The sequence below is a fragment of the Emydura macquarii genome, unplaced genomic scaffold, assembly GCF_026122565.2.
Source record: "Emydura macquarii macquarii isolate MOO-44397 ecotype Brisbane River unplaced genomic scaffold, CSIRO-AGI_Emac_v2 contig_3511, whole genome shotgun sequence".
NCBI classification, from domain to species: domain Eukaryota; kingdom Metazoa; phylum Chordata; order Testudines; family Chelidae; genus Emydura; species Emydura macquarii.
In genome coordinates this window covers 495,878-523,396 of record NW_027133648.1, presented here as the reverse complement: position 1 = coordinate 523,396, position 27,519 = coordinate 495,878, and the positions used below count along the sequence as shown (strand labels likewise).

Sequence of the window (27,519 nt, the reverse complement as noted above, 5' to 3'; positions counted from 1 at the left end):
AGGGAGGGCATGTCTGTGTCATATCACGGGGTGTGTGTGTGGGGGGGGGGGGGGGGGTGATTGGTCATATCACGGGGTGTGTGTGTGTGATTGGTCATATCACGGGGTGTGTGTGTGTGGGGAGGGGTGATTGGTCATATCACGGGGTGTCATATATCACGGGGTGTGTGTGTGTGTGTGTGATTGGTCATATCACGGGGTGTGTGTGTGTGTGATTGGTCATATCACGGGGTGTGTGTGTGTGTGTGGGGGGGTGATTGGTCATATCACGGGGTGTGTGTGTGTGTGTGTGATTGGTCATATCACGGGGTGTGTGTGTGTGTGTGGGGGGGGTGATTGGTCATATCACGGGGTGTCATATATCACGGTGTGTGTGTGTGTGTGTGTGTGTGTGTGTGTGTGATTGGTCATATCACGGTGTGTGTGTGTGTGTGTGTGTGTGTGTGATTGGTCATATCACGGGGTGTGTGGGGGGGTGATTGGTCATATCACGGGGTGTCATATATCACGGGGTGTGTGTGTGTGTGTGTGTGATTGGTCATATCACGTGTGTGTGTGTGTGTGTGTGTGTGTGTGTGGGGGGGGTGATTGGTCATATCACGGGGTGTCATATATCACGGGGTGTGTGTGTGTGTGTGTGTGTGTGTGTGTGAGATTGGTCATATCACGGGGTGTGTGTGTGTGGGGGAGTGATTGGTCATATCACGGGGTGTGTGTGTGTGTGATTGGTCATATCACGGGGTGTGTGTGTGGGGGGGGGTGATTGGTCATATCACGGTGTGTGTGTGTGTGATTGGTCATATCACGGGGTGTGTGTGTGTGGGGGGGGGGTGATTGGTCATATCACGGGGTGTCATATATCACGGGGTGTGTGTGTGTGAGATTGGTCATATCACGGTGTGTGTGGGGGGGGTGATTGGTCATATCACGGTGTGTGTGTGTGGGGGGGGGGTGATTGGTCATATCACGGGGTGTGTGTGTGTGTGGGGGGGTGATTGGTGGTTGGGGGGGGTGGCCGCCCCACAGAAGCCAGCCCCCCTTCTCTCGGGGGGGGGGGCGGAGGCTGACGGCTCCCCGCTCTCTGGGGAGGGGCGGGGCGCACCGCACGGCTCCCTGCTCTCTCCCATCCCGCTCTCTCTGGCGGCGGGGTGACGTCATCGAGGCGTCGGCCAATCCCCGCTTGTCGCGCGCCCTTGCCGGTGGCCGCGAGGTTCGCAGGGTAACGCCCGCCCCTCATTAGCATATGCAAATGATCTCTGTCCATCCCGCTCGGGCGGCAGCTGCCGGGGGCGGGGGGACCGGCCGGGGAGAAGGGGGCAGGGCGCGCAGCAGGCTCCGCCCCCGGCAGTGTGGGGCGGGGCGCGGGAGGGCCGCGACCGCGATTGGCGGCGGCGCGGCGCGGGGGCGGCCGGGAAGATGGCGGACTCGGCGGCTGGGCGGCTCTGCGGGGCGGCGACGGGCCCCAGCGCGGCCGGGAGCTCCGGGAGCGCCATGTAGGGGCCACGGTGTGGGGGGCCGGGCCGGGCCGGCGGGCAGCTCTGGGAGCGCTCCCCGCTATGGGTGACTGTGGGGAGACCAGGGGGTGGGGCCGGGCGGGGGGGTGACTGTGAGGAGAGCGCCCCACTGGGGGGTGGGGCCGGGGCCGGGCGGGGGCGTGACTGGGGAGGCTATGGGTGCTGGGGGAGGGGTGCCGTAGGGCCGCTGTGGGAGAGCGCCTGGCTGGGGGGCGGGAGGGGTGACTGTGAGGAGAGCTCCCCATTGGGGGGTGGGGCTGGGGCCGGGCGGGGGGGTGACTGGGGTGGGCTCCCCGCTATGGGTGCTGGGGGGAGGGGTGCCGTAGGGCTGGCTGTGGGAGAGCGCCTGGCCGGGCGGGAGGGGTGACTGAGGAGAGCTCCCCGCCGGGCCGGGCTGGAGGGGAGCTCTGGGAGCGCTCCCCGCGGCGGGAGAGCGCCCGGCTGCCCCTGTCCCAGCAGAGGTGTGCGGGAGCCAGTCGCTGGTGACAGGTTTGAGCGGGGGTAGACGGTGTCCTTACTGCATTAGCTGCTGTTAGCGTCCTCCCGGCTGCGCCCTGGGGAACCTGGGACCATGGCTCTGCCCTGGTTCATGCTCTTCCTCTTCCTCTCTTTCAGGCTCTCCTTGTTTTCAGAAGCCCCTCCAATTGCCCTCCCCTCACCATGCTGCGCCTGCTGGCGTGGCTCCGTGCCCTGAGCCCAGAGAGTGCACTGCCCTGTGTCCTGCAGGGACTGGCTGCTAGTGACAAGAGGGGGGCCAGGATGTACCCTAGCTGCTACTGTGCAGGGAAAGTCAAGCAGCGGGCTGTGCTGCTCCCCCTGGATCCCTGCAGCCCTGCGCTGCTCCAGAGCTTGCCTCATGATGCCTGCAGGACTCGAGGCCGCGGCAAGAGGAAGATCTGGAACTTCATCCATGAGAAGATGAGTTACGACACTTTCTTCACCATGAAGCGGCTGATAGAGCGGTCAAGGAGTGTGGGGGAAGTGCTTCGTTGGGTCACCCAGAACCCCAGCAAGGTGTCTGCCAGCCATTACCCCATTGCCCTGCACAAGCTGGGCCAGCTGCTGCAGCAGCCGCAGGACCAGACTGTGGTGAATGGAGAGAACCGTGGGCCCAACCAGGTGCTGGAGCAGCCTGAGTTCCAGGCGCTCTGCCAGGCCATCATCAGTGCATGCCCCAAGTTCGATAACTTCAGCATCGTCAATTGTCTGTATGCTGCTGCGGCCCTGGGTGAGTGCCCCAAGCCTGCCTGGCCACGGGAACGGGGGGCTTACCGGACTGGGCATGTGGAGCAAGAGGTTATCTGCCTAAGTGTGTATGTGTGAGGAGCAGTGCAACTGGAGTGGGGTGGTGAGCACAGGGTTGGGCGGGTAGGAGGGTGCTCACTCGGGTATGGAACACCCAGTCTGTGAGAATGTGACGGGCAAAGAGGTTACCACCCTGGAGGTGGTCAGCTGTGTAGCAGGGAGGGTTACCTGCAAGGTGTGGACAAGGAGTGGCGCCTGGATATGCGTGGGGACATTGCCTTTATGTGTATACGCAGGAGCTTTGCTTGTGAGTACAGGTATGGGGCAGAAGGCACTAGAGACACACTCTGGGGTTTGAGCAAGGGAGGACAAGAAGACTCAGATTTGAATCTGAGTAACCTGTGTTTGTCTGAAATGCCCAGAGTGCCTGTGTGATGAGGCGGCTGTGAGTCCTAACTTGCTCAGTCCCAGCCAGGCTTGGGGTGACACCCTCTGCAGAGAACGGGGCCAGGAACTCAGATGCAGGCTCTGTGAGCTCTGCAGTGAACTGGGCCTTCATTCAGAGGCAGCATCCCAGGGTTCTGCTACACTTCAGTGTATGGGTAGGAGAGGAACATAGGAATGGTCCGACTGGATCAGCCCCAGGGTCTGTGGCCACTGCCAGAGGCTTCAGAGGAAGGCATCAGAATCCTGTCGTAGCAGATGTGGGGTGATCTTCCCCCAGCAGTAGGTTTCATCCTAGCCCTTAATAGCCAGAGTGGCATCAGCCTCGGAGCAGGAGTCCGAATATCCCTGCAGAGTGTGTGTTGCGATAACTGTTGTGGATGTTCTTGGTATCCACACCAATGTCCAACCCATCTTTGAATCTCACTGAAGTCAAGAATTTAATGACTCCCTGTGGCAGAGTGTTCCACACCTTAATCACATGCTCTGTGGGAATGTATTTATCAGGTCTGAATTTCCCACCATTACATTTCATGGAATCATAGAAGATTACGCTTGGGAGGGACCTCAGGAGGTCATCTAGTCCAACCCCTTCTGAAAGCAGGACCAACCCCAACTAAATCATCCCAGCCAGGGCTTTATCAAGCTGCAGCTTAAAAACCTCTGAAGATGGAGATTCTACCAACTCCCTAGGTAACCCATTCCAGTGCTTCACCACCAACCTAGACCTCCCCAACTGCAACTTGAGACCATTGCTCCTTGTTCTGTCATCTGCCACCACTGAGAACAGCCTAGCTCCATCCTCCCTGGAACCCCCTTTCAGGTAGTTAAAGGCTGCTATCAAATCCCCCTCATTCTTTTCTTCTGCAGACTAAACAAGCCCAGTTCCCTCAGCCTCTCCTCATAAGTCTTGTGCTCCAGCCCCCTAATCATTTTTATTGCCCTCCGCTGGACTCTCTCCAATTTGTCCACATCCTTTTTGTAGTGGGGGGCCCAAAACTGGACGCAATACTCGAAATGTGGCCTCACCAATGCTGAATAGAGGGGAATAATCACTTCCCTCGATCTGCTAGCAATGCTCCTACTAACGCAGCCCAAGATGCTATTAGCCTTCTTGGCAATAGGGACACACTGCTGACTCATATCCAGCTTCTTATCCACTGTAGCCCCCAGCAGTTTTCTGCAGAACTACTGCCTAGCCCATCGGTCCCCAGTCTGTAGCTGTGCATGGGATTCTTCCATCCTAAGTGGAGGACTCTGCATTTGTCCTTGCTGAACCTCATCAGATTTCTTTTGGCCCAATCCTCCAGTTTGTCTAGGTCACTCTGTATCCTATCCCTGCCCTCCAGCATATCTACCACACCCCCCAGTTTAGTGTCATCTGCAAACTTGCTGAGGGTGCAATCTACCCCATCCTCCAGATCATTAATGAAGATGTTGAACAAAACTGGCCCCAGGACCGACCTCTGGGGCACTCTGCTTGTGACTGGCTGCCAGCTAGACATTGAGCCATTGATCACTACCTGTTGAGCCCTATGATCTAGCCAGCTTTCTGTCCAACCCATACTTCTGTAACTTGCAGGCAAGAATACTGTTGGAGACCGTATCAAAAGCTTTGCTAAAGTCAAGGTATCCCAAGGAATGTCTCCTTGTCCTTAGCACAAATGCTCCTGATCTCCTTTCTCTAGACCAGTCGTTAATTTTATAGCGTTTTGTTCCATCCCCTCTCACTCATCTGGCCTCCAAGGTAACAATCCCAGTCGCTTCAACCTCTCGTCAGAGAGTTTTCCAGGCCCTTGCTCATTCTCACCGCTCTTGTCTGAACCCCTCTAGTTCTGGAATGTCCTGGCTGGGATGGAGCACCCCAGGCTGCACGCAGGAGCCGGATGAAGCTGCACCGTTGGTTTATAAAAAAGGCATTTGAATAGTCTCTGTTATTCACCACCTCCGTCCTTCAGCATCCCATCAGCTCTTTTGAGCCCAGCTGCGCATTGGCAGAGATCTCCACTGAGCTGTCTGCAGTGGTGCCAGCTCCCTCTCCTGCGCTGACCGTTCATTTCGAGCCCTCTCAGGTGCAGGAGTAGTTCATGTTTTCCCCTCCGATGCCCATTTCTTATTTGTCAACAGTGAACTTCATTTGCTGTCATGTAGCCCTTTCACCCAGCTGGGTTTGGGGTCTCCGAGTTCCTCACAGCCCTCTCTAGGCCTGACTCCCCATCTGCAAATGTTGCTACTTCCCTGCTCCCCACCGTTCCCCTCCGCCAGATCACTGATCAATAGATGAATGGCGGGACCTAGCGTGGCATCTTCCGGCCCCGCTGTTAACCTTCTGTCCTCTATTCCTGCTCTTGCTTTCTGTCCCCACCCTGCCTTTGATCTCCGACAAGACTTTGTCTCTCGTCCCAGGATGACTTCACTTCTTTAGCCACCTCTTGTGGGGAACCTTGGAAAAGGCCTTGTGAAAGTCTAAATAAATTACGTCAGCCGGTTCAACAGATTAATGAGAGGTGATTTCCCTTTGCACAAACCATGCTGCTCAGACTTTGTCCAAACCCTGAGTGTCCAGGTGTTTTAATATACTATTGTTAATGATCATTTCAACCAGTTCAGTAGGCCTGGATGCCAGGCTGACTGGTCTGTATTTCCCTGCATCACCTCAGGACCCTTTTAAACACGGGTATAGCATTGGGTCCCCTCCAGTCGTCTGAGACAGTGGCTGGTTTGAATAAACAATTACAGTTTTAGCAGGTCAGCCACTTCGTACTGAAGCTCCTTCAGAGCTCTTGGATGTACTGTTGGATTTCTGTTTGGCTCATGCAGCCTCTTGCCCTGCCATTTAACCCTGTTGATTTATTCTTTGCCTTTCAGATTCCCTTTTGTTTAGCAGCTTGTGTGTTTTCTGAATGTCTCTTGTTTCTTTTCCCTAGCATCCATGCCACGTGCAGGGATTTTACTATCTTTATTTCTGAGCTGAGGGCCTTTTTGAACATCTGCCTCCTTCTATTACAATCTCTCTTTCTGAAATGTAGTGTCACTGTCACTTCTTGGTGCTTTGCCTCCGTTAGGGTGTTGAGTCTAATTCTGTTGTGATCACTGTTAATGTCTTAGCTACTGTCACTTCTTGAATTACTTTAATTAAAAGCTTCATTTAAATTGAGAACCAAGTTGGGAATGATTAACCTGGTCAGTACCACATCTCCTGGGTTGTCAAAGGAGACATGAAATTCCTCACTGTAGAAGGCAGTGTGAGATTGTGGGGGAGGTGTGTCTGCTGGGGGGGTCCAGTCAGCAAGTCGTTCCATTGACTTCACTACGTATCGGACTACACCCAGAATGATCCCAGGGAAATCAGCATCTTTAGGTTTCAGCGTCAACAGTCCCTGAGAGGAATGGGACCTCCACTCCCCTCCGAGCTGTCATTTCAGGCTTGCTGTGCACGGAAGCAAGCGTCACGGCATTGGTTATGCTCAGGTCGCATTTCAAGGTTTTCTTTGCAACCACAAGAGCTAAAACCTCATTTTTTGAAGCTGGTATTCTGGAGCATGATTCTTCAGGACCAGCTGGAATACATAGAGGCCTAACAAATTTTAATTTGGTTCCCTTTCCATGAGCTGGAGATTCTTAAGCTGAAGGGTGATGGAGGGGAGGGCTTCTGTGTGTGTCTGTGGCTCTGGGAAGTCGGAGGTTGCAGATACAGCAGTCTGGTCCTAAAAAACCCACTCACCCACCCGTGGAGATCAGCAGCCTTCCCTGGTGCAGAGTGGATCCGTTTCTGCAGGATCTCCACTTTCATTGAAAAATAATGTCGTTTCCAGCTCTTCTCCTTGGGAAGGCCCTTCCGTATATGACCACGGTGCAGCAGCACCTCGGCCTGAGTCTGCAGACAGGCAGCTCCTGTGCTGCTGGTGCCACGCACAGCTTCCCAAGAAGCCTATGGGGGAAACTAACAAGACTCCTCTTATACTGTAGGCAGCAGCAAAACTGACCTGAACTGGGTCAGTTTCATACTACTGCTGGCGGGAGGGCCCTGAGGGGGGCAGAGGTGGTGCCCAGCCTTTCTTCCTGGCTCCCCAACAAGTGGCTGCTGAGGCATGCCAGAGGGCAAGGTTCCCTAATCCCTGCTCTGTCTCCAGGCCTCCCTGGCGAGTCAGCCTTGGTACGGGTGCTGGAGGATGAGTCCCGGAGCCGCCTAGGGCGCTTCAACCAGAAGGACGTCTCCATGGTGTTCAGCAGCGTGATGAGACTTCATCCATCCAGCCCCCACCCCTTGGTGGAGTCCTGCCTCAGCAGCCTGGAGCGACACCTGGAGAAAGAGCGCCACCCACAGACCCTCTTCCTCCTCCTCTCCTACTACCGGCTCCGGGCCCAGGCGCTGCAGGGCCACCCAGCCTCTGACCAGCAGCTGCTCAACAACCGCAAGATCCTGCGCCTGGTCAGGCACACGCTGGGGCAAGTGAGCGCTGTGCGGGAACACGAGTTAGCGCTGCTGGATGAGATGTTGGCCCTGTGTGCTCAGGAGGCCAACAACAAGGCTCTAGAGGCCATCTTCAGCTCGCAGCTCTTCTGTGAGAATCGCCAGGAGCGCTTCATCCGCAGCATGGCAGGTGAGGGCTGTGAGCTGCCCTTGCGAGACCCCGCTTCCCCGGCTTCCCCGGACCAGACCTTTCCCCAGTGTCGACTGGTCTGGGCTCTGGATCGCCCTCTCCACGCCCTCTTCCTGCCCTTCCTTGTCCCTTAAAGGACATCCAGTCAGCCTCAGCTCAGCTATGCTTGCACTTCTCTAGTGGCGCCAGATCCTGCGGTGCTGCGGGGCTGTGGAAATGCCTGGATTTAGAGCTGGAGTAGTAGCCATATCTGCATTTGGGGTTGCCCAAGTGTAAGTTTCAGGGGGTGTCCCAGGCTGGTTGCAAATTGTGGAATTTGGAGCAAAAGGAACCTCAGCCATCTGGGAGGAGGAGTGTGACACCTGCCCTCTTTCTGCCGTACAGGGGGGTTGCACTCTTCTGAAAAGCTCTGAGGCCTGAGCAGCTTGCATGGGAGCTGCCCTGGCCGCGGCAGAGGAGCCCTTGTCCCATCTTGCTGACTCGCCACTGCGGTGGTGGTTTAAATGTGGTGGGCTGTGCCCGCCCTCTGAACTGTGCGTCCTCTCTCCCCAGGAGTACCCGTACCTATCTCCTGACGTCCGACGAAGGGAGCTGCAGTGTGCATGCTGCACGCACGGGAGCCTGTCTCATTCAGGGGGCAGGGGACTGGTTCTCCGGGGGGCGCACTCGCCAGGGGATGGTCAAGGGCTCTGCGCTTGACTCCTTGCGCTCCTCAGCCAGGGTGTCTGGGCCAGTCACGCAAGCAGTGTCTGAGCAGTGTCCTTGTTCAGTCTGAGCCTCTTGGGAGACGCGTGCAGAGACCTGGCTTGGAAGCAGTACCCCCATGGCCAGCCAGGCTGTAATTACCGCCAGGATGTGGCAGTCTCTGGCTGATGCGGCTCGGCTCTGTGGTGTTCCTTGCAGAGTGGCTCCCCAGGAAGGCAGAGAACCTCACCCCCTACACGATGGCCCTGATTGCCAAGTACGTGGCCCGGCACAGGCTGCGTGAGCTGCGCCTGCTCGACACCATCGCCAGCTTCCTGTTGAAGCGTGGGGAGCAGCTGGACAGCAAGGTGAGCGCCCTGCACGGGCCCAGCCCCATGAATGGCTCGAAGCTGCCCTCTTGCAAAGGGGGATAACAAAGTGGGAGCCTGTGGGATCTCAGCGCAGTTACCAGGCAAGGGACGTGCCATACCCTGCAAAGGGCCCCTTCAGGGCAAGGCCTGCCTGTCCTCCACACCCCTACCTGTCCCAGCCTGACTCACTCTCTCTCTGGCTGCAGGTGATCCAGAAGCTGGTGTTTCCCTTCAGCCGCCTGAATTACCGGCCCGCTAACCACACTGAGCTCTTCCCCAAGCTGGAGGCCATCCTGGAGGAGAAGGCAGCCAGCTCGCCCCTGGCCACTGTCAACATCCTCATGTCCATGTTTCAGCTCAGGCACTTCCCCCAGGCTGTCCTGCACCAGGTTTTCTCCCCAGCCTTCATCACCAATGTCATGAGTATGTCAGTCCTCTGCCCAGAAACACTTGTCGCTGGTTACAGCCCCCAGGCCTGGGGTGGGAGGAGCAGGTGCCGGGAGGTGGGACCCAAGGGGTTGGGTACGGCAGCCCATTCCAGGAAAGGGAGTGGGATGGGTGTGTGAGTGGGGGTTTGAGAGTAGAGGCTCTTGCTGGGATCTGGCCCCTTCCCCAGGAAAGGAAGATCCTGGGGTAAGCAGGGGGACAGCATTACTGCCCGTCTCTTTCCCGGTGCAGGCAGCCCCTATGCGCTGATTATGCGTCGCTACCTCTCTCTGCTGGATACAGCCCTGGAGCTGGAGTTCCGGGATTACAGGGGCCCACGCCTTGACCCCTGCTACCGGGTCCTCATGTTTGACCACGCTCTGGTAGCTGACGAGGCCAACAGGAAGTACAGGTCAGAGGGCACTACCCAGCCTCGGGTGATGGGGGGTGTGACCGAGTTCCACAGGAACGGTGCTCTGGAACCACGCGGGGTGAAGCCAGCCAGGACCCTAGGGGCTGGGTCCCCCATAGGGCCCCTCACACCAGTGCAGCTGCCTCCCAAATCTGGCCTCGAAGCATCCAGCGCCTCTGCTGCGCCGTGAGCTTCCTGCTGAGAGTCCCCCTGGATGGGACGCCGGGGGCCCTTCCACGCCCCAAAGGGGCCCTGCACCCGCCTTGCAGGCGGAGGCGATTCCCAGCCAGCGTGGGAATGAGCTGGGTTAATTAGTGCTCAGCGTCACAGCGCAGAACAGACTTTGTCAGCGTTACAGCAACGACCGTCGGGGGGCGTCCCACAGCCCCATTCCTGGGCTCTGCTCCCTGGGCCCCCACGGACTGACTCTGCCAGCCAGCCGCAGACACGCCTCCCCCCACCCTGGCCTCTGTTTCCCCAGGCAAGTTCCCCTCCCCCGCTCCAACGCCTGGCAGGGGCTGGGCTCCAGCCATGGTCTGTGCACAGCTAGTTAAAGGCAGCCACACCTGCCCTTTGTGGTCACTGCACAGATCACACACCCTTAACCCATCACCCAGATACCTGAATAATACATGGGGGAAACTGAGGCACACACAGTCTTCATTAAGAACTTTCCCACTTTGTCACAGGGAGGTTTGATCACAGCAGGCGGTACAGGTCAGGGTGCGGTGCCCAGGCTGGGGTGATGGGGGGGTCAGGGTTTGATCCCAGCAGGCAGCAGAGGGCGTGGTGCCCGGGCTGGGGTGATGGGGGGGGGTCAGGGTTTGATCCCAGCAGGCGGTACAGGTCAGGGTGCAGTGCCCAGGCTGGGGTGATTGGGGGGGGGGGGGTCAGGGTTTGATCCCAGCCGGCGGCAGAGGGCGTGGTGCCCGGGCTGGGGTGATGGGGGGGGCGGGGGGTCAGGGTTTGATCCCAGCAGGCGGTACAGGTCAGGGTGCAGTGCCCAGGCTGGGGTGATGGGGGGGGGGGGGGGGTCAGGGTTTGATCCCAGCAGGCAGTTCAGGTCAGAGGACATATGATTAGAGTCAGGCCAAGGGACCTGCATTAATGCCATGAGCGTTGCTGGGGAGGGTGGGGCATGGCAACCGCAGGCTGTTGCCTGTCTCTCCTCTGCACAGAGGCCATGAAGGTAAGCGGGGAGGCCATGGGAGCTGTTAGTTCTCCAGTGAGGTGAGAGCTAGATGCATCTGGACTGGGGAGACGTTCGCTGACCTTGACTGCCATTGTGATCCCCTCGGAGTCCCGCTCTCAGCTCTGTGCTGCGCTGCTCCCCCGCCAGCTCTGTCCCTCATGCACTGGGAAGAGAAGCTTCCCGCTACCCAGCAAGCGAGCAGGGCATTGATAGTCTGAGGGTGAGGTGGAGATGGCTGGTGCTGTGCCGCACCAAGGACGTCACACTCGCCGAGGGCGTCTACACGTACATTGCTGCAGTGCGGCTCTGGAGCGATGCTGCTGTAGCACTTCCATGTAGACACTTGGCACGGCCGTGGGAGGGGCCCCGTCACTGTAGTGCCTCCCCGAGAAGCGGGAGCTAGGCCGGCAGCCAAATTCTTCTGTCGACCTAGCACTGACTGCACCGACGTAGCTCGGCCTAGCTATGTCACACGGCTGTGGATTTCACAAGCCCCTGAGCCGCGGAGCTGGGTCGCTCTGACGTCTGGTGTGCGGCCCTGTGGGCTCAGCAGGGACGGGTCTGACGGCTGTGGGTGTTGTGGCCTAGGAAGGAGGTGAGAACAGCAGCTGCAGGGAGGATGGCAGAGCCGGACGGAAGGAGGCTGGGGTCCTGGCTGGGGTTTGCTGTGACCCCTCTTGTTCCTCCCTTCAGTTACAAGGGGCTGGTGGCTGAGGCCCTGAGGCAGCTGGTGGGAGAGAAATGCTACCGGCAGGACGAGGTGCTGCTCCCGGGATACTGCACAGGTAACATGGCTGGGGAGCTAGCTTGGGGGGACGTCCCTGGGGAGCAGGAGTGGGTGGGGCCAGGCAGTCCTCTCTGACTGTGGGCCCCAGGCACCACAGAAGAGACGCAGCCTCAGGGAGAGAGGAGATGGGACACACGTCCCTGGGGGGCCCCGGAGAGACCCCTCCCTGGCTGAGCTGAGCCCCTCAGAATGAGAGGACAAGTCGGAGGGAATTCAGTGTTTCCTAGGGCTGGAGAGATGGAAAGAGCAAAATCTCAGCCAGCCCCACTGCGGGAGCCTGGTGTGGGGACAGGAGATTGTTGCGAATGAGATACGGGCCCTGAGGGGAAGTGGTTAAACTGCCCCCGGGGGCAGTGACCCCCTCCTGCTGGGCAGACTTAGCCCTGCACCTCTCTGTGTGGCAGTGGGTTCCCCAGGGCAGTGACTCCTCCTCCCGCTGGCCTGACCTAGTCCTACACCCCTGTGGGAGGGAGGGGGGTCACCTCAGGGTGGTGACCCCTTCCACGCTGGACAGGCCTAGCCCTACACCCATATTGCAGCGGGTCTTTCCAGGACAGACACACTCCCTTCCCCACTGGACGGCCCAGCTTTGTGTCACCCCGTGGCCCAGTCCCTCTTCCTAAGGACATCAGTCATTGTGAGTGGAGCCAGCTGCTGGTCCCACGTGCTCCTGGGCCAGCTGGGTCACTGTTCCTGGCTCTGGGTCGCGGAGGTGCACGCCCAGGTCCATCACTCTTCCTTGGGGCATGGGGCTCTGCAGCTCAGCAACCTTAGACCTCCCCCACCCAGACCTGGGCCCCTGTTGCTTGTACCTGTTCCCTCAGAGTCCCACCTCTCTGGGAGTGCTCCGAGCTGTTCAGTTAACCCGTTGGGGACAGCATGGCAGGAATGCTCAGAGCACAGGCTTAGCAAAGGAAATTCTTAACCACAGGCTCTTCACTCTTGGAATCACTGGAGAGGTATGGATCTTGGAAGTACAGCATCCTGAGCACAGCCCCTTGTGTGACCCACCCCTAGTGAGTCCTGGGTTTGGTCAGCGTCCACAGGCCACGCAGCCCTTCCTGCCTCCTCTCTCCTTAGCCCAGGCTTCCTGTGTGTGGTGGTGGTCTGCCCCGTTCAGAGGGCATGCCGTGAAATACAGGCAGGACTCCTGCCAGCACAGCCACGCTGCCTGGGGAGGTGGGGAGCTGTGATCTGTGACGACGGAGCTGTGCCAGCAGACGCCTTCGTGTAGACACAGCTCTACCGACCAAGCAGGGCTGTTCCCGGGGTAGCTCACTCAGCTGCGCAATCAGCTGTGCTGGCACAAGGGCAGAGTTGCTAGTCTTAGCTAGACCCACCGAGGAGCGCTGTGCTGGCGTGGTATGCACTGTAAGTAGCAGCAGACCTGGCCTTAGGCCTCCTCTGCATGAGAAACGTCACTCGGGTGGGGTGGGGGTTTTCGTCTCTGACATTTCTAAACCTGCAAAAGCCCCAGTGCAAACGCAGTTCTACTGGGAACGGCGCCTTTGCCCCTGCAACGTCCTTCACGGGGGCGCATCGTGCGGCGCACACTCCTGCTGCCAGATGCTACATCCCCACGAGGAGGAGTTGGTCTAGCTGTATCGGTGCTTTCAGGCCTGAGTTCCCGTCCCGGCTTCTGTGTAGAGACTTGCTTGTCCTTGGGGGTGGCCTGGTGTGCGAGACAATGAGCAGCAATGGCCCTGGCTTGCTCTGTGCCTGCTTCTCAGACCCAGCCGCTCTGCTGGGGTCAGTCCCTCGTCCGCAGGGGGCAGCAGCAAGACGTGAGTCACTGACGTGGAGGCTCCATGGAAGGGAGCTCCCCGTGTGACATGGACGTACCCTGCTCTGCCGCACCTGGCAGCCAGCGCGTCGGGGTGTGTGTGAGCAGTGCCCCAGCCCCTGGTGCCCGTTTGCTGCCCCTCTCCCTGGGGCTAGGGAATGTAGTGGTACCTAGGGTGCCCCACCCTTTGGACCCTGCAGCAGCAGCTCCTGCCTCTGACCCATGCTCTGTCTCGGCAGATTTCCTGTTGTGGATTAACCGCTCGGGCACGGTCCTGCCTCTTGCCCATGTCCCTGCAGCCTACAAGGTCGCCTCCGCCCGCCCTGGAGTGTCCCCTGCTGCCAGCTGCCTGCAGTCCAGCGTCCTGGCCCTCACCTCCGACTTGCAGGACTTCACGCCGTTTGCTTCGGAGACACCCAGCAGCGCCGAGGGCCCCCGGGAGAGCGACCTAGCTGGGCATTTCTTGCCCGCGCTCTGCCCAGCCCCTGGGGGCCCCTGCTACCAGCCCCCATCAGACTACTACTGCAGCCTGAGCAAAGAGCAGTCCCTGGAGAGCCAGGGCAGCTCCACGCTGAGCAGCCCCTCTGAGTGCCTGGCCACGCAGCCTGCCAGCACTCCTGACTGCTCACCCAGGGGCGCCTCCACAGCCGCCCTCTTCCACTTCCCTATCAGCAAGATCCTGGAGGAAGGGGAGGCTGCAGCCAGCTGCCCCGGGCCTGATCACGACTGCTTCAGGGGACAGCAGGCCCAGGATGAGCTGGAGGAGGGGAACGCAGCCCCCGCCGAGGAGACCGGCGCCCCACCCTCCCCACACATGCCCAGCCCCAAGAGAGGACCAAGTGACGGGCTGCAGGGAGCTGAAGAGATTCAGAGGTACCAGGCAGGGCAAGATGTGAACTCCCAGCACTGTTCCTGTCCCCCCCTCCCCTGCTGGCTGAGACAATCCGACCCTCAGCCACTGTAGGGCATCTGTACAGAGCATGCTCAGGCCTAGGGCCCTGCGTTGGGAAACCTCACCCCCTGGCCGGCTGTAAGTAGCAGGACACACCCGACCCAGGTGTGCCCCCTCCTTCGGCCGTAGGTATCAGGTGCAGCATGCCCATTAGTGGGTAATGCTGCCATAGGGTCTAGGGGCCAGACTGGGCCAATCCTCTTCCCCCTGGCCCTGGGTGTCTGGCATTGGGGCAGTGCTCACCCCTTCCCTTCCCTTGGCATTGGGTTATCTGGGGTGTAATGCTGCTGCCCCAGCTCCCTCCCTTCCCCCCATGGTGGGGTATTGGGCGGCAGAATTACCCTTTGCCCCACCTGCTCTGTCCTCGGCAGGGTGATCCTATCAGTCAACGACAAGTGGCATTACTGCCAGAACTCGGACATCCTGGTGGGCTCGCGAGCCATGAGGGACAGACACTTGAAGCTGCTGGGTTACTGTCTGGTTCAGGTATGTGGCCTGGGGTTGGGGTTGGGGCTGGGCTGACATCATGGGGCCCTCCTGCGTGCAGCAGTTGTGCTGACTGCCTTGTGGTTGTGGGGATGGGCTAGTCGCCCTGCTGGCTGGAGAGTGTTTATGACAGGGCCTGGCTGTGTGTTGAGCGGTGGTCCTTCCCCTAGAGAGCCGGGGGCAGGTTGTGCGGTGAAGGGGGCTCTGTGTGACACCCCCTAGAGGTGAGGCTCTGGGGATCCTGTGTTCAGTCACCCAGTGTCTGGTGGCGACCCTGCGCTCAGGGATGTGGGTGGCTGGAGCAGGGGATGCTGTTATCCCCTCCTCCACAGAATCTCCTGATCCAGGGAGACTCCGTGCCTGCCATGGGCCTGCGGAGTTCAGCCCCGCCCCACACTCCCTGGCTGGTCTCGTTGCAGGGCTAGGGACGCTCCACTGCCAATGGGGGGTGCGAACTGATGCTGCCTGGCCAGCATGGTGGTTTCGCTCGCAGCACACGCTGCCTGTGGGGAGGGCCAGGCGCCTCTGCCCAGAGCTGCCGCTGGGTGCCCAGCACAGATCCAGGCCAGCTCAGCAGCTGGGCAGCATCAGTGACCCAGGGGTGGCCGCTGTTGGCCAGCGGTGGCTAAGGGCCTGGGATTTCTTTGAGGGGCTGCTTAGGGTAGAGGTTGAAGGGTCAGGCAGGATGACGTGGCCTGCCTGTCCTGGTGGCTCTTCCAGACCCCGTCCAGGGGGTCCCCACTTGAAGCAGGCTCCCCATGCATGTGAGATTGGCATCTTGGGTCAGCAGCATCCTCTGCTGTGTCTGAATATCTGGGTGCCCCACCTGAGGGCAGGGGGCCCAACCACCTCTCCGCTCCCCTGAGTGCCTGTGGCAGCGAGCCGGGGCTCAGTGGGGACACCTGCACTCTTCCACTCCAATCGGCTTGTGTGACTGAGGCCAGCTCGTTCCATCTAGGGACGCTCCTCGCCTGGGTCCCCTGACTGGTTGCTTTTCTTCTAATGGCTCCTGGGTGCCGCAGCTTGTGGCTGAGCCGGTCCTTTGGCTCGGAGCCAGGCCTGGTGTGTGAGGGAGGCTATTTCACCTGTTGCTCTGAGCTGCTCGTACTCCGGCAGGTTGGCTCCAGGTCACACTCCCAGGAGCTCACTGCTCAAGCCCTGCCTGGTGGACCGCTCCATGCAGAGACATTCCTCCCTGAGATACTGCTCCGTCAGCACCCAGGAGATAGGGACCCTGCCTGGGATCACTACCAGGCACGGCTCTTGATGTGTGGTTCTCAGTCCTCTAGGGCGCACTGTGCTGGCTGGGACATCGGCACCACCACTGCCTCCCCCAGGTGGAGCAGATCGCGTGCTGTACCCCGGGGATTGGCCACAAGCCTCTGCACCAGAGTGCGGAGGAAACCAGAGTCATGAACCATCTGACTCTTCTAGATGGCAGGCCGCTCCGCACAGGCAGCACAGCTGGCCCTCGGCCTCCTCTGACTTCAGTGGAAGCCAGCTCAGCCCCTGCTGGCATGGTGTGTGCGCTGGGTGGTGTGATAGGCGGAGGTCAGGCTCCATGACCCCGTGGCCCCTTTTGGTCTTAAACGTGGACTTTAACCAAAGGCTGGCACTGCAAGGGCTCTCTGGGTGCTGGCACCAACACAGACACCAGCACCCACTGTACTGGACTGGCACCGATACGAGTCGTGAGCCGTGCCAGCAGATCTGACCGAAGGACAGCGCAGCTTTGGTACTGATGTTCCTGGCACCAGCTCCCCTTGGCACTAGGACTTTCTCTTCCTACCAGGGAGGATGGCACCTCCCCTAGAGCAAATATGCCCCTGCCCCCCTTCTCCAGCGTCCAGGTGTGACCCTCACCAGACAGCCAACACCTCCTGGGGTTTCCCTGGAGAAGGCAACAGGATTCAGTCAAGGGGCACCTGATATTCTCCCCTCCAGAACACCCAGACACACTGCCTTCAGACAGCCAGGACCGCCCTGGCAGACATCGCCTCAGACCCCCATCATCAGGCCTGTCCCTCTGGCCTGCTGCCTCGGGGCCCTCCATCCAGCATGCCAGATACTCGTCCTTGATCAGATAACCAGAACCTCCGAGATGAAGAAGAATCTGAAGATGATGGAGAGGTGCACGGAGAGGAAAGGAAAAAGATGACCATGTCCCCAATCCACTGGAAGCCACAAACCCATCCTATTCTCTGCACCTTCTTCCTCCCCAAGCAAAGCTGTGACACCTGCTCCAATCCTCCCCTCCTCTCTCTCTCCTCCTCCCCCCCCCACCACCACACACACACACAAGCTGACTTCTAGTCCTTCTGGGAGTGTCTGGGAAGAGCATGTGCCTGAGGTATGGGCCTCAGCAGGGTGGGAGAAAGCACATCACTTGTGTGATATCTTCCCCTCACACTGCCCCCAGGCAGACTGGCAGTGCCACTAACCCAAGGCATCCCAGGGCCTGGGAAGGACCAGGCAGGATCTGACTTGAGTACTTCTGCTCTCACCCAGCTCTTGGTGCTTTAGATGGTGTCTGTGGCACCGGACAAATCTAAGCGTGAGGCTACTGAGAGCTTCCCTGACGGGTAAGGATCTCAGAGATTCGATCCCTGCACTCCAAAGCGTAGTCTCTGGCATCTCGCAAGTATCAGGCCCCATTCACCAAGCATGCCGCAGAGCTGATGGGGCATAAATCTTCCTGTTGACAATCTTGTGCAGGTGGCCTGAGCCAAGGCCTGGGCAGCCTGGCTCCCACTCTCGGGGACTGCCACAGAGGCCCCAAATGCTATCGAAGATCTCCTCCAAGGGCTGGGCCTTTTTGGCTCTCAGATGGAAGGTTCATTGCACACCCTGACGGACTCAGTGCACCTGCTTCCAGGAGAAACCCACTTGACCAGGGCCAGTTTGGACAGAGAACTTTCTGGCAACAGAGGCAGCTGTCTATGCTGCTAAGAGGAAATGTTGCTTCTCCCACAGAGAGCTCCTTTCTCTTCTACCACCCATCGGGCATCATCTCCGAAGGAGCAGATTTGACATTCAAGTCAGAGAGCCACGGACCAATCCCTCCACAGCCTCTCTCCGTACCCTACTTTTGTTGCTCTTTCCCATTTTTCCCAGGCCTGGGCTGAGATTGCTTCATAGTAGTTACCAAAGGCTGCTTTGTACACTGCCCTTCGTACACTGTCCCTTCCTCATCCCCCTGCAGGGATCCATCTTACAGGATATGGCAGAGGGAAGTGGATAGAGAGCTGGCTGGATCGTCAGGCTCAGCAGGTAGTAATCAACGGCTTGATGTCTAACTGGCAGCTGGTCACAAGCGGAGTGCCCCAGGGGTCGGTCCTGGGGCCGGTTTTGTTCAACATCTTCATTAATGATCTGGAGGATGGGGTAGATTGCACCCTCAGCAAGTTTACAGATGTCACTTAGCTGTGGAGAATGGTAGATATGCTGGAGGGCAGGGATAGGATTCAGAGTGACCTATGTAAATTAGAGGATTGGGCCAAAAGAAATCTGATTTGGTTCAACAAGGACAAGTGCAGAGTCCTGCACTTAGGACGGAAGAATCCCATGCACTGCTACAGATTGGGGACCGACGAGCTAAGTAGCGGTTCTGCAGAAAAGGACCTGGAGGTAACAGTGGATAAGAAGCTGGATATGAGTCAGCAGTGTGCCCTGGTTTCCAGGAAGGCTAATAGCATATTGGGCTGCATTAGAAGGAGCATTGCCAGCAGATCGCGGGAAGTGATTATTCCCCTCTATTCTGCACTGGTAAGGCCGCATTTGGAGTATTGTGTCCAGTTTGGGGCCCCCCACTACAAAAAGGATGTGGAGAAGTTGGAGAGAGTCCAGCGGAGGGCAACAAAAATGATGAGGGGGCTGGAGCACAGGACTTATGAGGAGAGGCTGAGGGAACTGGGCTTGTTTAGTCTGCAGAAGAGAAGAATGAGGGGGGATTTGATAGCTGCCTTTAACTACCTGAAAGGGGGTTCCAGGGAGGATGGGGCTAGGCTGTTCTCGGTGGTGGTGGCAGATGACAGAACAAGGAGCAATGGTCTCAAGTTGCAGGGCGGGAGGACTAGGTTGGATATTAGGAAAAATTATTTTGCTAGGAGGGTGGTGAAGCACTGGAATGGGTTACCTAGGGAGGTGGTGGAATCTCCATCTTCAGAGGTTTTTAAGCTGAGGCTTGACAAAGCCATGGCTGGGATGGTTTAGCTGAGGTTAGTCCTGCTGTGAGTAGGGGGTTGGACTAGATGTGACCTCCTGAGGTCCCTTCCAACCCTAATCTTCTAAGAGTCTAGGATTCTCTGTTCCCCAGGGGCATAGAAGTCCTACCTCAGGAGTCCCCACTACTTATCCCAGAAGAAAAAGGGGAGTGTGGCCTCTCCTGGAACTGAGGTGACTGAACAAATCCATCAGCTCCAGTTCAGAAGGTGACACAAGCCTCCTTCATGCCCTCTAGATGCTCAGGGTTGGCTCGGGGCTGCCAACCTTCCCCACGTTCGTTTTCCAATCCGTTCCTCCAGCCCAGAGGCTGTCCCTGGTTCAGTGCGACATGACTGCTACAATGCAAGGCTCTAGCTGTTTGCGGTCCCAAGCGTGTTTGCTAAATCCTTGGCTGGAGTCGCTCATCCAAGACGACAGGGAACACACCTCTACCCACACCTGGCTTCTGAGAGAAGCCCTGCCCTGTCCACTGCCCTCACCCTTTCACTCCTTAGGGGAGAGAGTGAATTATAAGTTGTCTCGCTCCTCCCTGTCCACAGAATTCATAGGGGCTGTCTAGATTCCACACTGGCAGAGCCATACCTCCCTCCAGAGAGCTGTCAGGCCATCCCGTCCCTCATCTCCACCCTAAGAGGAAGTCTGCAATTGCAACAAGAACCTGTCTTGGGGAATTAAGTTCACGCATCCATGTGACACAGCTTGCCAGATTTCACCCTGCCCTCTCCAAGGCTTGCTGAGGTCAATTTACTAGCCCCCCAAAGACCATAGACTCCTAGGTGTGTCGGACTGGAAGGGACTCCCGAGGTCATCTAGTCCAGTCCCCTGCACGCAAGGCAGGACTACGTCGTAACTGAGAGGTGTTTGTCAAACAACTTCTTAAAAACCACCAGTGATGGAGGTTCCGCAGCCTCCCTGGGCAGTTTGTTCCAGTGCTGAACCACCCGGACAGTTAGGAAGTTTTTCCTAATGTCCACCCTCATCTGCCTTGCAGCAGTTTAAACCCCTTGATTTTTGTCTTCTCCTCAGAGGTAAGAACAATCATTTTCCCTCCTCCTTGAAACAACCTGTTACATACTTGAAAACCGTTGTGCCCCCCTCACTCTTCTCTTCCCCAGGCTAAACAAACCCACTTTTTTTCAATCTTCCCTCTCAGCTCATGTTTTCTAGGCCTTGAATCATTTTTGTTGCTCTTCTCTGGACTTTCTCCAGTTTGTCCACATATTTCCTGAAATGTGGCGCCCAGAACTGAACGCAGTACTCCAGCTGAGGCCTGATCAGCGCAGAGCAGAGCAGCGCAGCGCGGCAGAATCACTGCTCGTGTCTGGCTTACAGCACTCCTGCTAATACAGCCCAGAAGGTTTGCTTTTTTGGTAACCATGTGACACTGTTGACTCATATTCGCGTGTGATCCACTCTGACCCCCGCTCCCTTTCTGCCCTACTCCTTCCTGGGCAGCCGTTTCCCATTCTGTGCGTGCAGCTGATTGGTCCTTCCCCAGTGCAGCACTTTGCATTTCTCCTTTGTGAGTTTCACCGTTTACCTCAGTCCATTTCTCCAGTTTGTTCAGATCATTTTGAATTTTAATCCCACCCTCCAAAGCACGCGCAGCTCCTCCCAGCTTGGTATTGTCTGCAGACTTCGTCTGTGTACGCTCTGTGCCACTAGCTAATCACTGACGAAGCTACTGAACAGAACCGGACCCAGAACTGATCCCTGCAGGACCCCACTCGTTCTGCTCTTCCAGTTTGACAGAACCGCTCTCTGGGAAGGGTTTTCCAATCAGTTTTGCACCCACCTTACAGTAGCTCCACCTAGGTTGTATTTCCCTCGTTTGTTTATGAGATCATGTGAGACAGTATCAAAAGACTTATTAAAGTCCAGATATGCCACATCCACTGCTTCCCCCCCATCCACGCGGCTTGTTACTCTGTCAAGGAAAGCGATTCGGTTGGTTGGACACCATTTGTTCTTGACAGTTCGTGCTGACTGTTACTGACCACCTTCGTATCTTCTAGGGGTTGCAGATTGATTGCTTGATCTGCTCCATTATCTGTCCGGGTACCAAAGTGAAGCTAACTGCTCTGTAACTGCCCGGGGTGTCCTTACTCCCCTTCGTATAGATTGGGACTAGATTTGTCCTCTTCCAGTCCTCTGGATTCTCGCCCGTCTTCCCTGAGTTTTTGAAGATGATTGCTCATGGCTCAGCTCTCCTGTCAGCTCCCAGAGTGTTCTGGGGTGCATTGCATCAGGCCCTGGTGCCTTGCAGACATCTCACGTGTCTAAGTCATTTTTAACTTGTTCTTTCCCTAGTTCAGCCTCAGATCCTGCCTCATTATCACGGGCGTTCACCTTGTTCAGTGTCTGATTGCTACTACCCTCTTTGGTGAAACTGGAACAGGTCTTAGCCTTCTCTGTGCTAAACAGCACATTCCCGTTTTCATCTTTTCAGGTTTTTTCATCTCTCCATGAATGGAAGCTGTTCCCTATCCTGCATCGTGTTTGTTGCCCTTCTCTGTACTTTTCCAATTCCCGGATATCTTTTTTGAGATGTGGGCAACCAGATCTGTGTGCAGTGGTCAGGCTGGGACTGCACCCTGGATTCACAGAGGCAGTATGACATTTGCTGTCTTCTCTCTCCCTTTCCCAGTGGTTGCGAACATCCCCTTAGCTTTTTTGGCTGCCACCGCACACGGAGCAGACGTCTTCAGAGAACTGTCTGAGATCTGTCGTGAATGGTAACCGCTCATTTAGATGCCCTCGTTTTATGTGTGTAGCTGGGATTAGGTTTTCCAATGTGCAGGACTTTGCGTTTATCAACATTGACTTTCATCTGCCACTTTGTTGCCCAGTCACCCAGTTCTACTTCGCGATGTGTTGCTCATGTCCATTCCAATATAGGTGAGTGCGCGCCCCCTGCACGCTTACCTGGAACTTTTTTCCCCTTAGCAGACCCCTAGGACCGGCTCAGGCACCTCCTGGAGTACCGTGCTTATGCCACGGTATATGAGGCACCACCGGCCTGGGGGGGGACTACTGTTTATCTCTCCCCATTCTCAAGTGACCATTTATCCCTATCTTGGGTTTCCTGTCTTTTAAGCAGTCACTGATCCAGGAGAGGATCTTCCCTCTCATCCCATGACAGCTTACTGTGCTTAAGAGCCTTGTCAAAGGCTTGCTGAAAGTCCAAGCACACTATATCCACTGGGTCACCCGTCTCCACACGTTTGTGGATCCCCTCGGAGAATTCTAGTAGATTAGTGAGGCGTGATTTCCCTTTACAAAAACCATGTTGACTCTTCTCCAACAGAGCGTGTTCATCTCATGGGTTTCAACCAGTTTGCCAAGTGTCAGGCCCTCGTGGGCGTAGCTGGCTCACTGTATCACTCTATGAACCAGTAGATATGCCCCTTCCCTCCAGGCTGAGTCCTCTTAGCTGGAGCCCAGGTGCTATTTTCAATGTGCGTGAGGACTAACTGCCTCTGGGAGCTGAGCCCAGCCCTTTACCAAACGCGTGTCCTGGCTGGGACGCCAACGTGGGAAGCAGTTCTGCAATCCTGCTTTCAATAGCGGCCATGAGCACTGCCGCACCCTCCCCTTGATCTGGAAAGGACCAGCCTGGCCCTGGGCTGAGGTCCAGAGTGAAGGGTGAAGCCGGGGCCATTGTGATGTTCTGTCTGTGGAGCCCATTTGCCCTGAATTCCCCCCTCTGGAGGCCAGCTTGGGCACAGTGGGAATGGGGGAGGGATGGGCATGGCTGCTGGGCCCTGTATAGGCGCATGGGGGGCAGGAGGGAACCAGCCCATGCAGCCACCCCTCGACTCCTGTCCAAAGGTTCTGACCGTGCACAGGGGCCGCCTGCCCCTTGCAGCACTTCCACAGCCGAGGGCTCCACCAGCCCACTCCAGTCGCGGAAGGAAGGGGGGTGGTGGCCACGGGACCAGGCCAGCTCTGGGCCCCAGCCCCCGTCCCGCTAGGCTAGCTCATAGCTACAGCGAGGGGCTGTTGGAGCAGTAGTCTGACCTCCGGTATAGCACAGGCCAGCAGCGCCCCCAGCACCCGCCCATGAACCCCACAACGGAGCTGGTTCAAGGGTAGCCCCAGCACCTCCAGGCAGGGCTGCAGATGATTGCTGGGGGCCCCCTTGGGTGGGGGGGAGGCTCCATAACACCATCCTCCTGTAGGAGGCAGGGCCTGCGTGCCCCAGGGCGAACGGCCCCCCGTCCTGGCCCTGGCCAGAGGAAGGGGCTGTGCCTGGCCGTGGGGCTGAGTGACCCCTCCTCTGCTCTCCGCAGCTGCCCTACATGGAGCTGGAGAAGGTGAGTGGCATCGAGGAAGCCAAGCACTATCTGCGGCAGAAGCTGAGGGAGCTCCGCTTCTAAAGTGACGCCGAGACCCGCCCCCGGCGCCGCTGGAGCAGCCTCCCCTCAGGGGCTGGGGCGGGGGGCAGGCGGGGCTGCTGTGGGGGGCGGGAGTAGAGTATGGCTATTATTTATTGTCGTTGTGAGGAGGGGGGCCTGTCTGGGTTTAAAGAGGGCTGGGACGCCCCACCCTTCCCAGCCACCCCTGGGAGCGGCGCTTGCTGGGCCTGCTACTCACCCCCGCCCCTCCTGCGTCTGAGCGGGTGGGGGGCACGATGCCAAGAGCCTGTTACAGCACCTGCTGCTGGTGTGGCCCCCTTTCCCCCCACCCTCCCGGCTGCACAGGTGGGGGGGGGGGTTGCCGGAAGGGCCGTCTGGCCACAGGCCAGTGTGTTGGCAGGGCTGCCCTGGGGTGGGAGCCGTTTGCCCACATGGCCCTGGGAGGGGCTCGTGCCCCTGGGGGGGGGGAATAAATTTACAATAAAAATGGAGAAAACTCTGCCCTGGCCTCACTGTTTGTTAGCGCTGGGCTCTGCCTCCCCCAGCCCCCGCGCGGGGGCCTGGGCACGCGCTGCCTCCTGCCTGCCTGGCCTGGAGGGGGGACAGGGACGAGCCAGCCTCCCACTAGCCTGCGTCCTGGCAGGTTGGGGGGCAGGCTGCTGCAAAGGCCAGCCCTAGTGCGTCTCCTGCCATGCCCAGCCTCCAGGGAGGGAGGGCGCCTTCCCCGGGCCCACGAGCACTGGGAGCATGCTCGGGGGCGGGAAGGGGAACAAGGCGCTGGGCAAGCCTGCTTCAGCCCCCCGAGGGGGTGTGGCACTGGGCACCCGGCTCCTGCCTGTCCCAGCCCGCACCAAGCCAGCACAGCCGTGGGCACAAAGGTTCACCCGCCTGGCCTGGCGCCCGCCGGAGCAGCAGCTGCTGGCACGAGCCCAGCTCCCAAGATGCTGGCCACTGAGATGGTGCCCCCCCCCAGCCCCAATCCTGCTGTTATACACCCCTGCAGCTGTGCCCCCCACCTCTGGAGCCAGCCCCACACCGCTGCAGCTGTGCCCCCCACCCCCGCAGCCAGCCCCACACTCCTTAGAAAGCTGTTTATTGACAGTTAAATTATCATCTTAAATAAACACCATCCAATTTAGGAAACAGCTGATTGTCTGGGGGCACCCAGGAGCCGGCGCTGGAGGGCTGCTGTGGGGCAGGGAGGTCAGTTCTTGTAGCCCCCTCTCCCCCCAGCACCGGGTGCAGGGACGCTGCGTCAGCTGGTGTGTGTGATGCAGGTAGGATGGCAGTGGAGGGGGCCGGGGCAAGGCCCAGATGCTCCCACCAGCCCGTGGCGCCAGGCCCTGCCCAGGGAGGGCAGCAGGATGCTGAACGGCTTCTTTGGACGGGGCTTGTGGCCCTGGGTGGCCGCGGCTGCGGTGAGCGTCCTGCCTGCTGTGGCCAAGGCCCTGGGTGGGGGCTGGGTGCCCGTCATCTGCAGCAGCACCCAGCCCTTCCCGGAGCCACGGCAGCGGAGCCGGCGCCGGTCCGGGCGAAGCAGCCGGAGTGCCTGGTGCCACGGCAGGGAGCCTGGCGCCCCCCGCAGCCCTGCCGCCGGTCACACGGGCATCGGCATCTCGTTGTACTCGTCCACGCCTTCCCGCTCGTCCAAGACCGGCTCAGCCTCCTCCGCGTCCAGCTGGGGAGGGACAGAAGCAAACCCGGACGGGTGGGCAGGGAGTGGGGGAGTCCTCCCCTCCCCCCAACAGCTCCTGCTGCTGCCCCATGTGCCTGTGCCCGGGGCATGTCTCCCCAATCCCCCACCGCCCCCCGCAGCACACCCCAGCGAGCCGCAGATGGGGCACGGCCAGGCGCCCCAGGCGGGGTGAGGCTGGTGTCTGAGGGGGTGTCTGGCCTGGCAGGGGCACCCCAGGGGCACCGCCCCCCCCCCAGCCCAGCCCCTGGGCCCGGCCGCTACTTACACACTTCAGCTCGCGCTCGGCGAAGATGCGGGTCAGCAGGCACATGCGGAGCGGCACGGTGAGGATGAGGATGAAGGGGAAGGCCAGGGAGGCTGCCGTGGACATGACGGCCCAGAGCACGGCCAGGCACGCCAGCTGCAGGCCGGTGAAGAGGTGCATCCGCAGGGTGCGCACCTGGCGGGAGCCCCGGGGGGTTAGTGCCCGGGCCCTGCGCAGAAGGGCCCCCCTGCCCTCCCCCAGCATCCCCGCCCTGCCTCTGCCCCCCAGAGCCCCACTGCTGTCTTCATTTCCCTCCCGCCCCCCCCCCCCCACTCCCAGTGCTGCCCCAGCGCCCCGCCCCCTCCAGATCCCCACTGCTGGCTCCATTCCCCCCCCCCCAGCACCCGGTCCAGTGCCCTGCCCCCCCCCCCCAGCGCACCCCCCCCCACTGACCTTCTTGACGTAGGGGCGGTCAGGGTGGTGCTTGGGGGGCATGAGCAGCAGGTGCAGGCGGGCGGAGAACTGGATCCCGCTCAGCGAGGTGACGCCCATGTAGAGGAAGATGCCGAAGAGCACGGCCAGGGGGATGTGCCGCAGCAGGTCCCCGATGACGATGGACAGGCCTGGGGGGGGGGGGGGGGAGGACCACTGAGCCCTGGGGAGCTGGCCCCACCCAGCGTGGCCACTGCAGAGCGCCAGGGCCCACGTCCGGGTGCCCGTCAGCCAAGAGCCCGGCTGGAGCCCGCGCTGGCCGCGTGCCCTGCAGACGCTGGCGGTGGGGCTGCTCCCTGGGGCTGGGCCCGTCTCCCCCGGGGTCCATCTCTGGGGGCTGCGGGCCCAGAGGTCCAGCCCGAGGGGAGTGAGGCCGCGTGGCTCACGCTGGAGGAAGAGCGGGACCCCAGGGTCTGGCCCAGTGCGGGTCCCCCCCGCCCCCCAGAGACCGTCCCAAAGCCGGGTGCTCAGCCCCGATCCTGCGGGTCGGTGACACGTCCCCTCACGGCTCATGTCACCCCACACGACCCCCCCCGTCCCTCAACGCACCCGACCCCAGGCTGCTGCCTGCCCGCCCCGTGGGAGCGCTGGAGCCCAGCGCTGGGCTGGGCGCGGGCGGCCGGCAGGACTCACCCACGAGCACGGCCACCAGCAGCCCCGTGACGCGCTGCTCCTTCACCTCCTGGATCTTGGGCTTGTCACCGGGCGCCACGGCCTTGCTCATGACGGTCAGGGCGTTGGCGTGCGTGACCGAGCGCACGGTGGCGGCCGCCAGCCAGGGCAGCCCGAAGAGGGCGAAGAAGCCCCCCATGGCCACGATGAGCAGCAGGTCCAGGTGGAAGCCGGAGCCCTTCTGCAGCATGCGCTCCTTCTTGCTGATGATCAGCCTGCGCAGGGGGTCGCCGGGATCTCACTGACTCCCCCACGGCTCCCCCTCCCCCACAGCCCCACGGCCTCCCATCCTCCCGTCACACGAACCCCCATGGCCCCCTCATCGCCCAACGGCCCCCCCCCCCCCCCAACCCAGGGGCTCCCCCAACCACAGCCCCCCCAGCCCAGGGCCTCTGGCCGAGCCCTGCTCCGGTCTCGCGTCCCAGCCCCGCGGGCGGCTCTGCTCACGTGGTGATCTGGGTCTCCATGAAGATGAGGATGAAGACGAGGATGGCCGGGAGGACGCTGGCCACCATCATCCAGATAGGGAAGGGGCTGACCTCGCCCAGGGGGTTGATGACCCAGCCCCTCTTCTCTGGGGCCGTCACTGAGAAGCCACTGGGAACACTGAGCTTCTGGGGAGAGAAAAATGGGGGGGGGCAGTGAGACCCCAACTTGGGGGGACCCAAACTGGGCCCTGGGGGAAACGGGGGCTGGGGAAGGGATGGGGGGGTGCTGGAGATGGGAGCAGGGATGGGGGGATGGGGCAGATGGGGAGCAGGTATGGGGGGCAGGGATGGAGGAACAGCAGGTGTGAGGGGGGCAGGCAGATGGGGAGCAGGCATGAGGGGGCAGGGGAGGCGGGGGCAGGGGACGGGGCAGCAGGCGTGGGGTTGTGGTTGCAGGCTGGGACGACCATGGGGCTGGTGGGAACGGCTCTTGGGCTCCGTCCCC

At 59.6% G+C, this 27,519-nt stretch overlaps 2 protein-coding genes across 4 annotated transcripts in view; one reads left to right on the top strand and one right to left on the bottom strand.

Moving 5' to 3' along the window:
* The first annotated feature begins 1,364 nt into the window (after positions 1-1,364).
* On the top strand, positions 1,365-24,279 carry FASTK (Fas activated serine/threonine kinase). The gene is made up of 10 exons (XM_067535707.1): positions 1,365-1,493; positions 2,130-2,742; positions 7,337-7,807; positions 8,711-8,859; positions 9,069-9,285; positions 9,541-9,700; positions 11,586-11,677; positions 13,702-14,335; positions 14,786-14,900; positions 23,417-24,279. The coding sequence occupies exons 2-10, from the start codon at positions 2,175-2,177 to the stop codon at positions 23,501-23,503; spliced, it is 2,493 nt and encodes an 830-aa protein (XP_067391808.1). The 5' UTR covers positions 1,365-1,493; positions 2,130-2,174; the 3' UTR covers positions 23,504-24,279.
* A 280-nt stretch (positions 24,280-24,559) lies between these two features.
* SLC4A2 (solute carrier family 4 member 2) overlaps positions 24,560-27,519 on the bottom strand; it is a 46,730-nt gene continuing 43,770 nt past the window's right edge. For all 3 annotated transcript variants that reach the window (XM_067535704.1, XM_067535706.1, XM_067535705.1), the window contains 5 exons: positions 27,034-27,200; positions 26,548-26,801; positions 25,876-26,045; positions 25,444-25,617; positions 24,560-25,160 (listed from right to left, as the gene is read on the bottom strand). In XM_067535704.1, the coding sequence (XP_067391805.1) occupies positions 25,080-25,160; positions 25,444-25,617; positions 25,876-26,045; positions 26,548-26,801; positions 27,034-27,200 (846 nt within the window). In that variant the 3' untranslated portion in view covers positions 24,560-25,079. The remainder of the gene's footprint in view (positions 25,161-25,443; positions 25,618-25,875; positions 26,046-26,547; positions 26,802-27,033; positions 27,201-27,519) is intronic.

Coding starts and splice junctions, on each gene's coding strand:
- FASTK (XM_067535707.1), top strand. CDS start 2,175: ATGCTGCGCCTGCTGGCGTGGCTCCGTGCCCTGAGCCCAGAGAGTGCA. Junction 7,808..8,710: donor CTTCATCCGCAGCATGGCAG/GTGAGGGCTGTG, acceptor TGTTCCTTGCAG/AGTGGCTCCCCAGGAAGGCA. Junction 9,286..9,540: donor CTTCATCACCAATGTCATGA/GTATGTCAGTCC, acceptor TTCCCGGTGCAG/GCAGCCCCTATGCGCTGATT.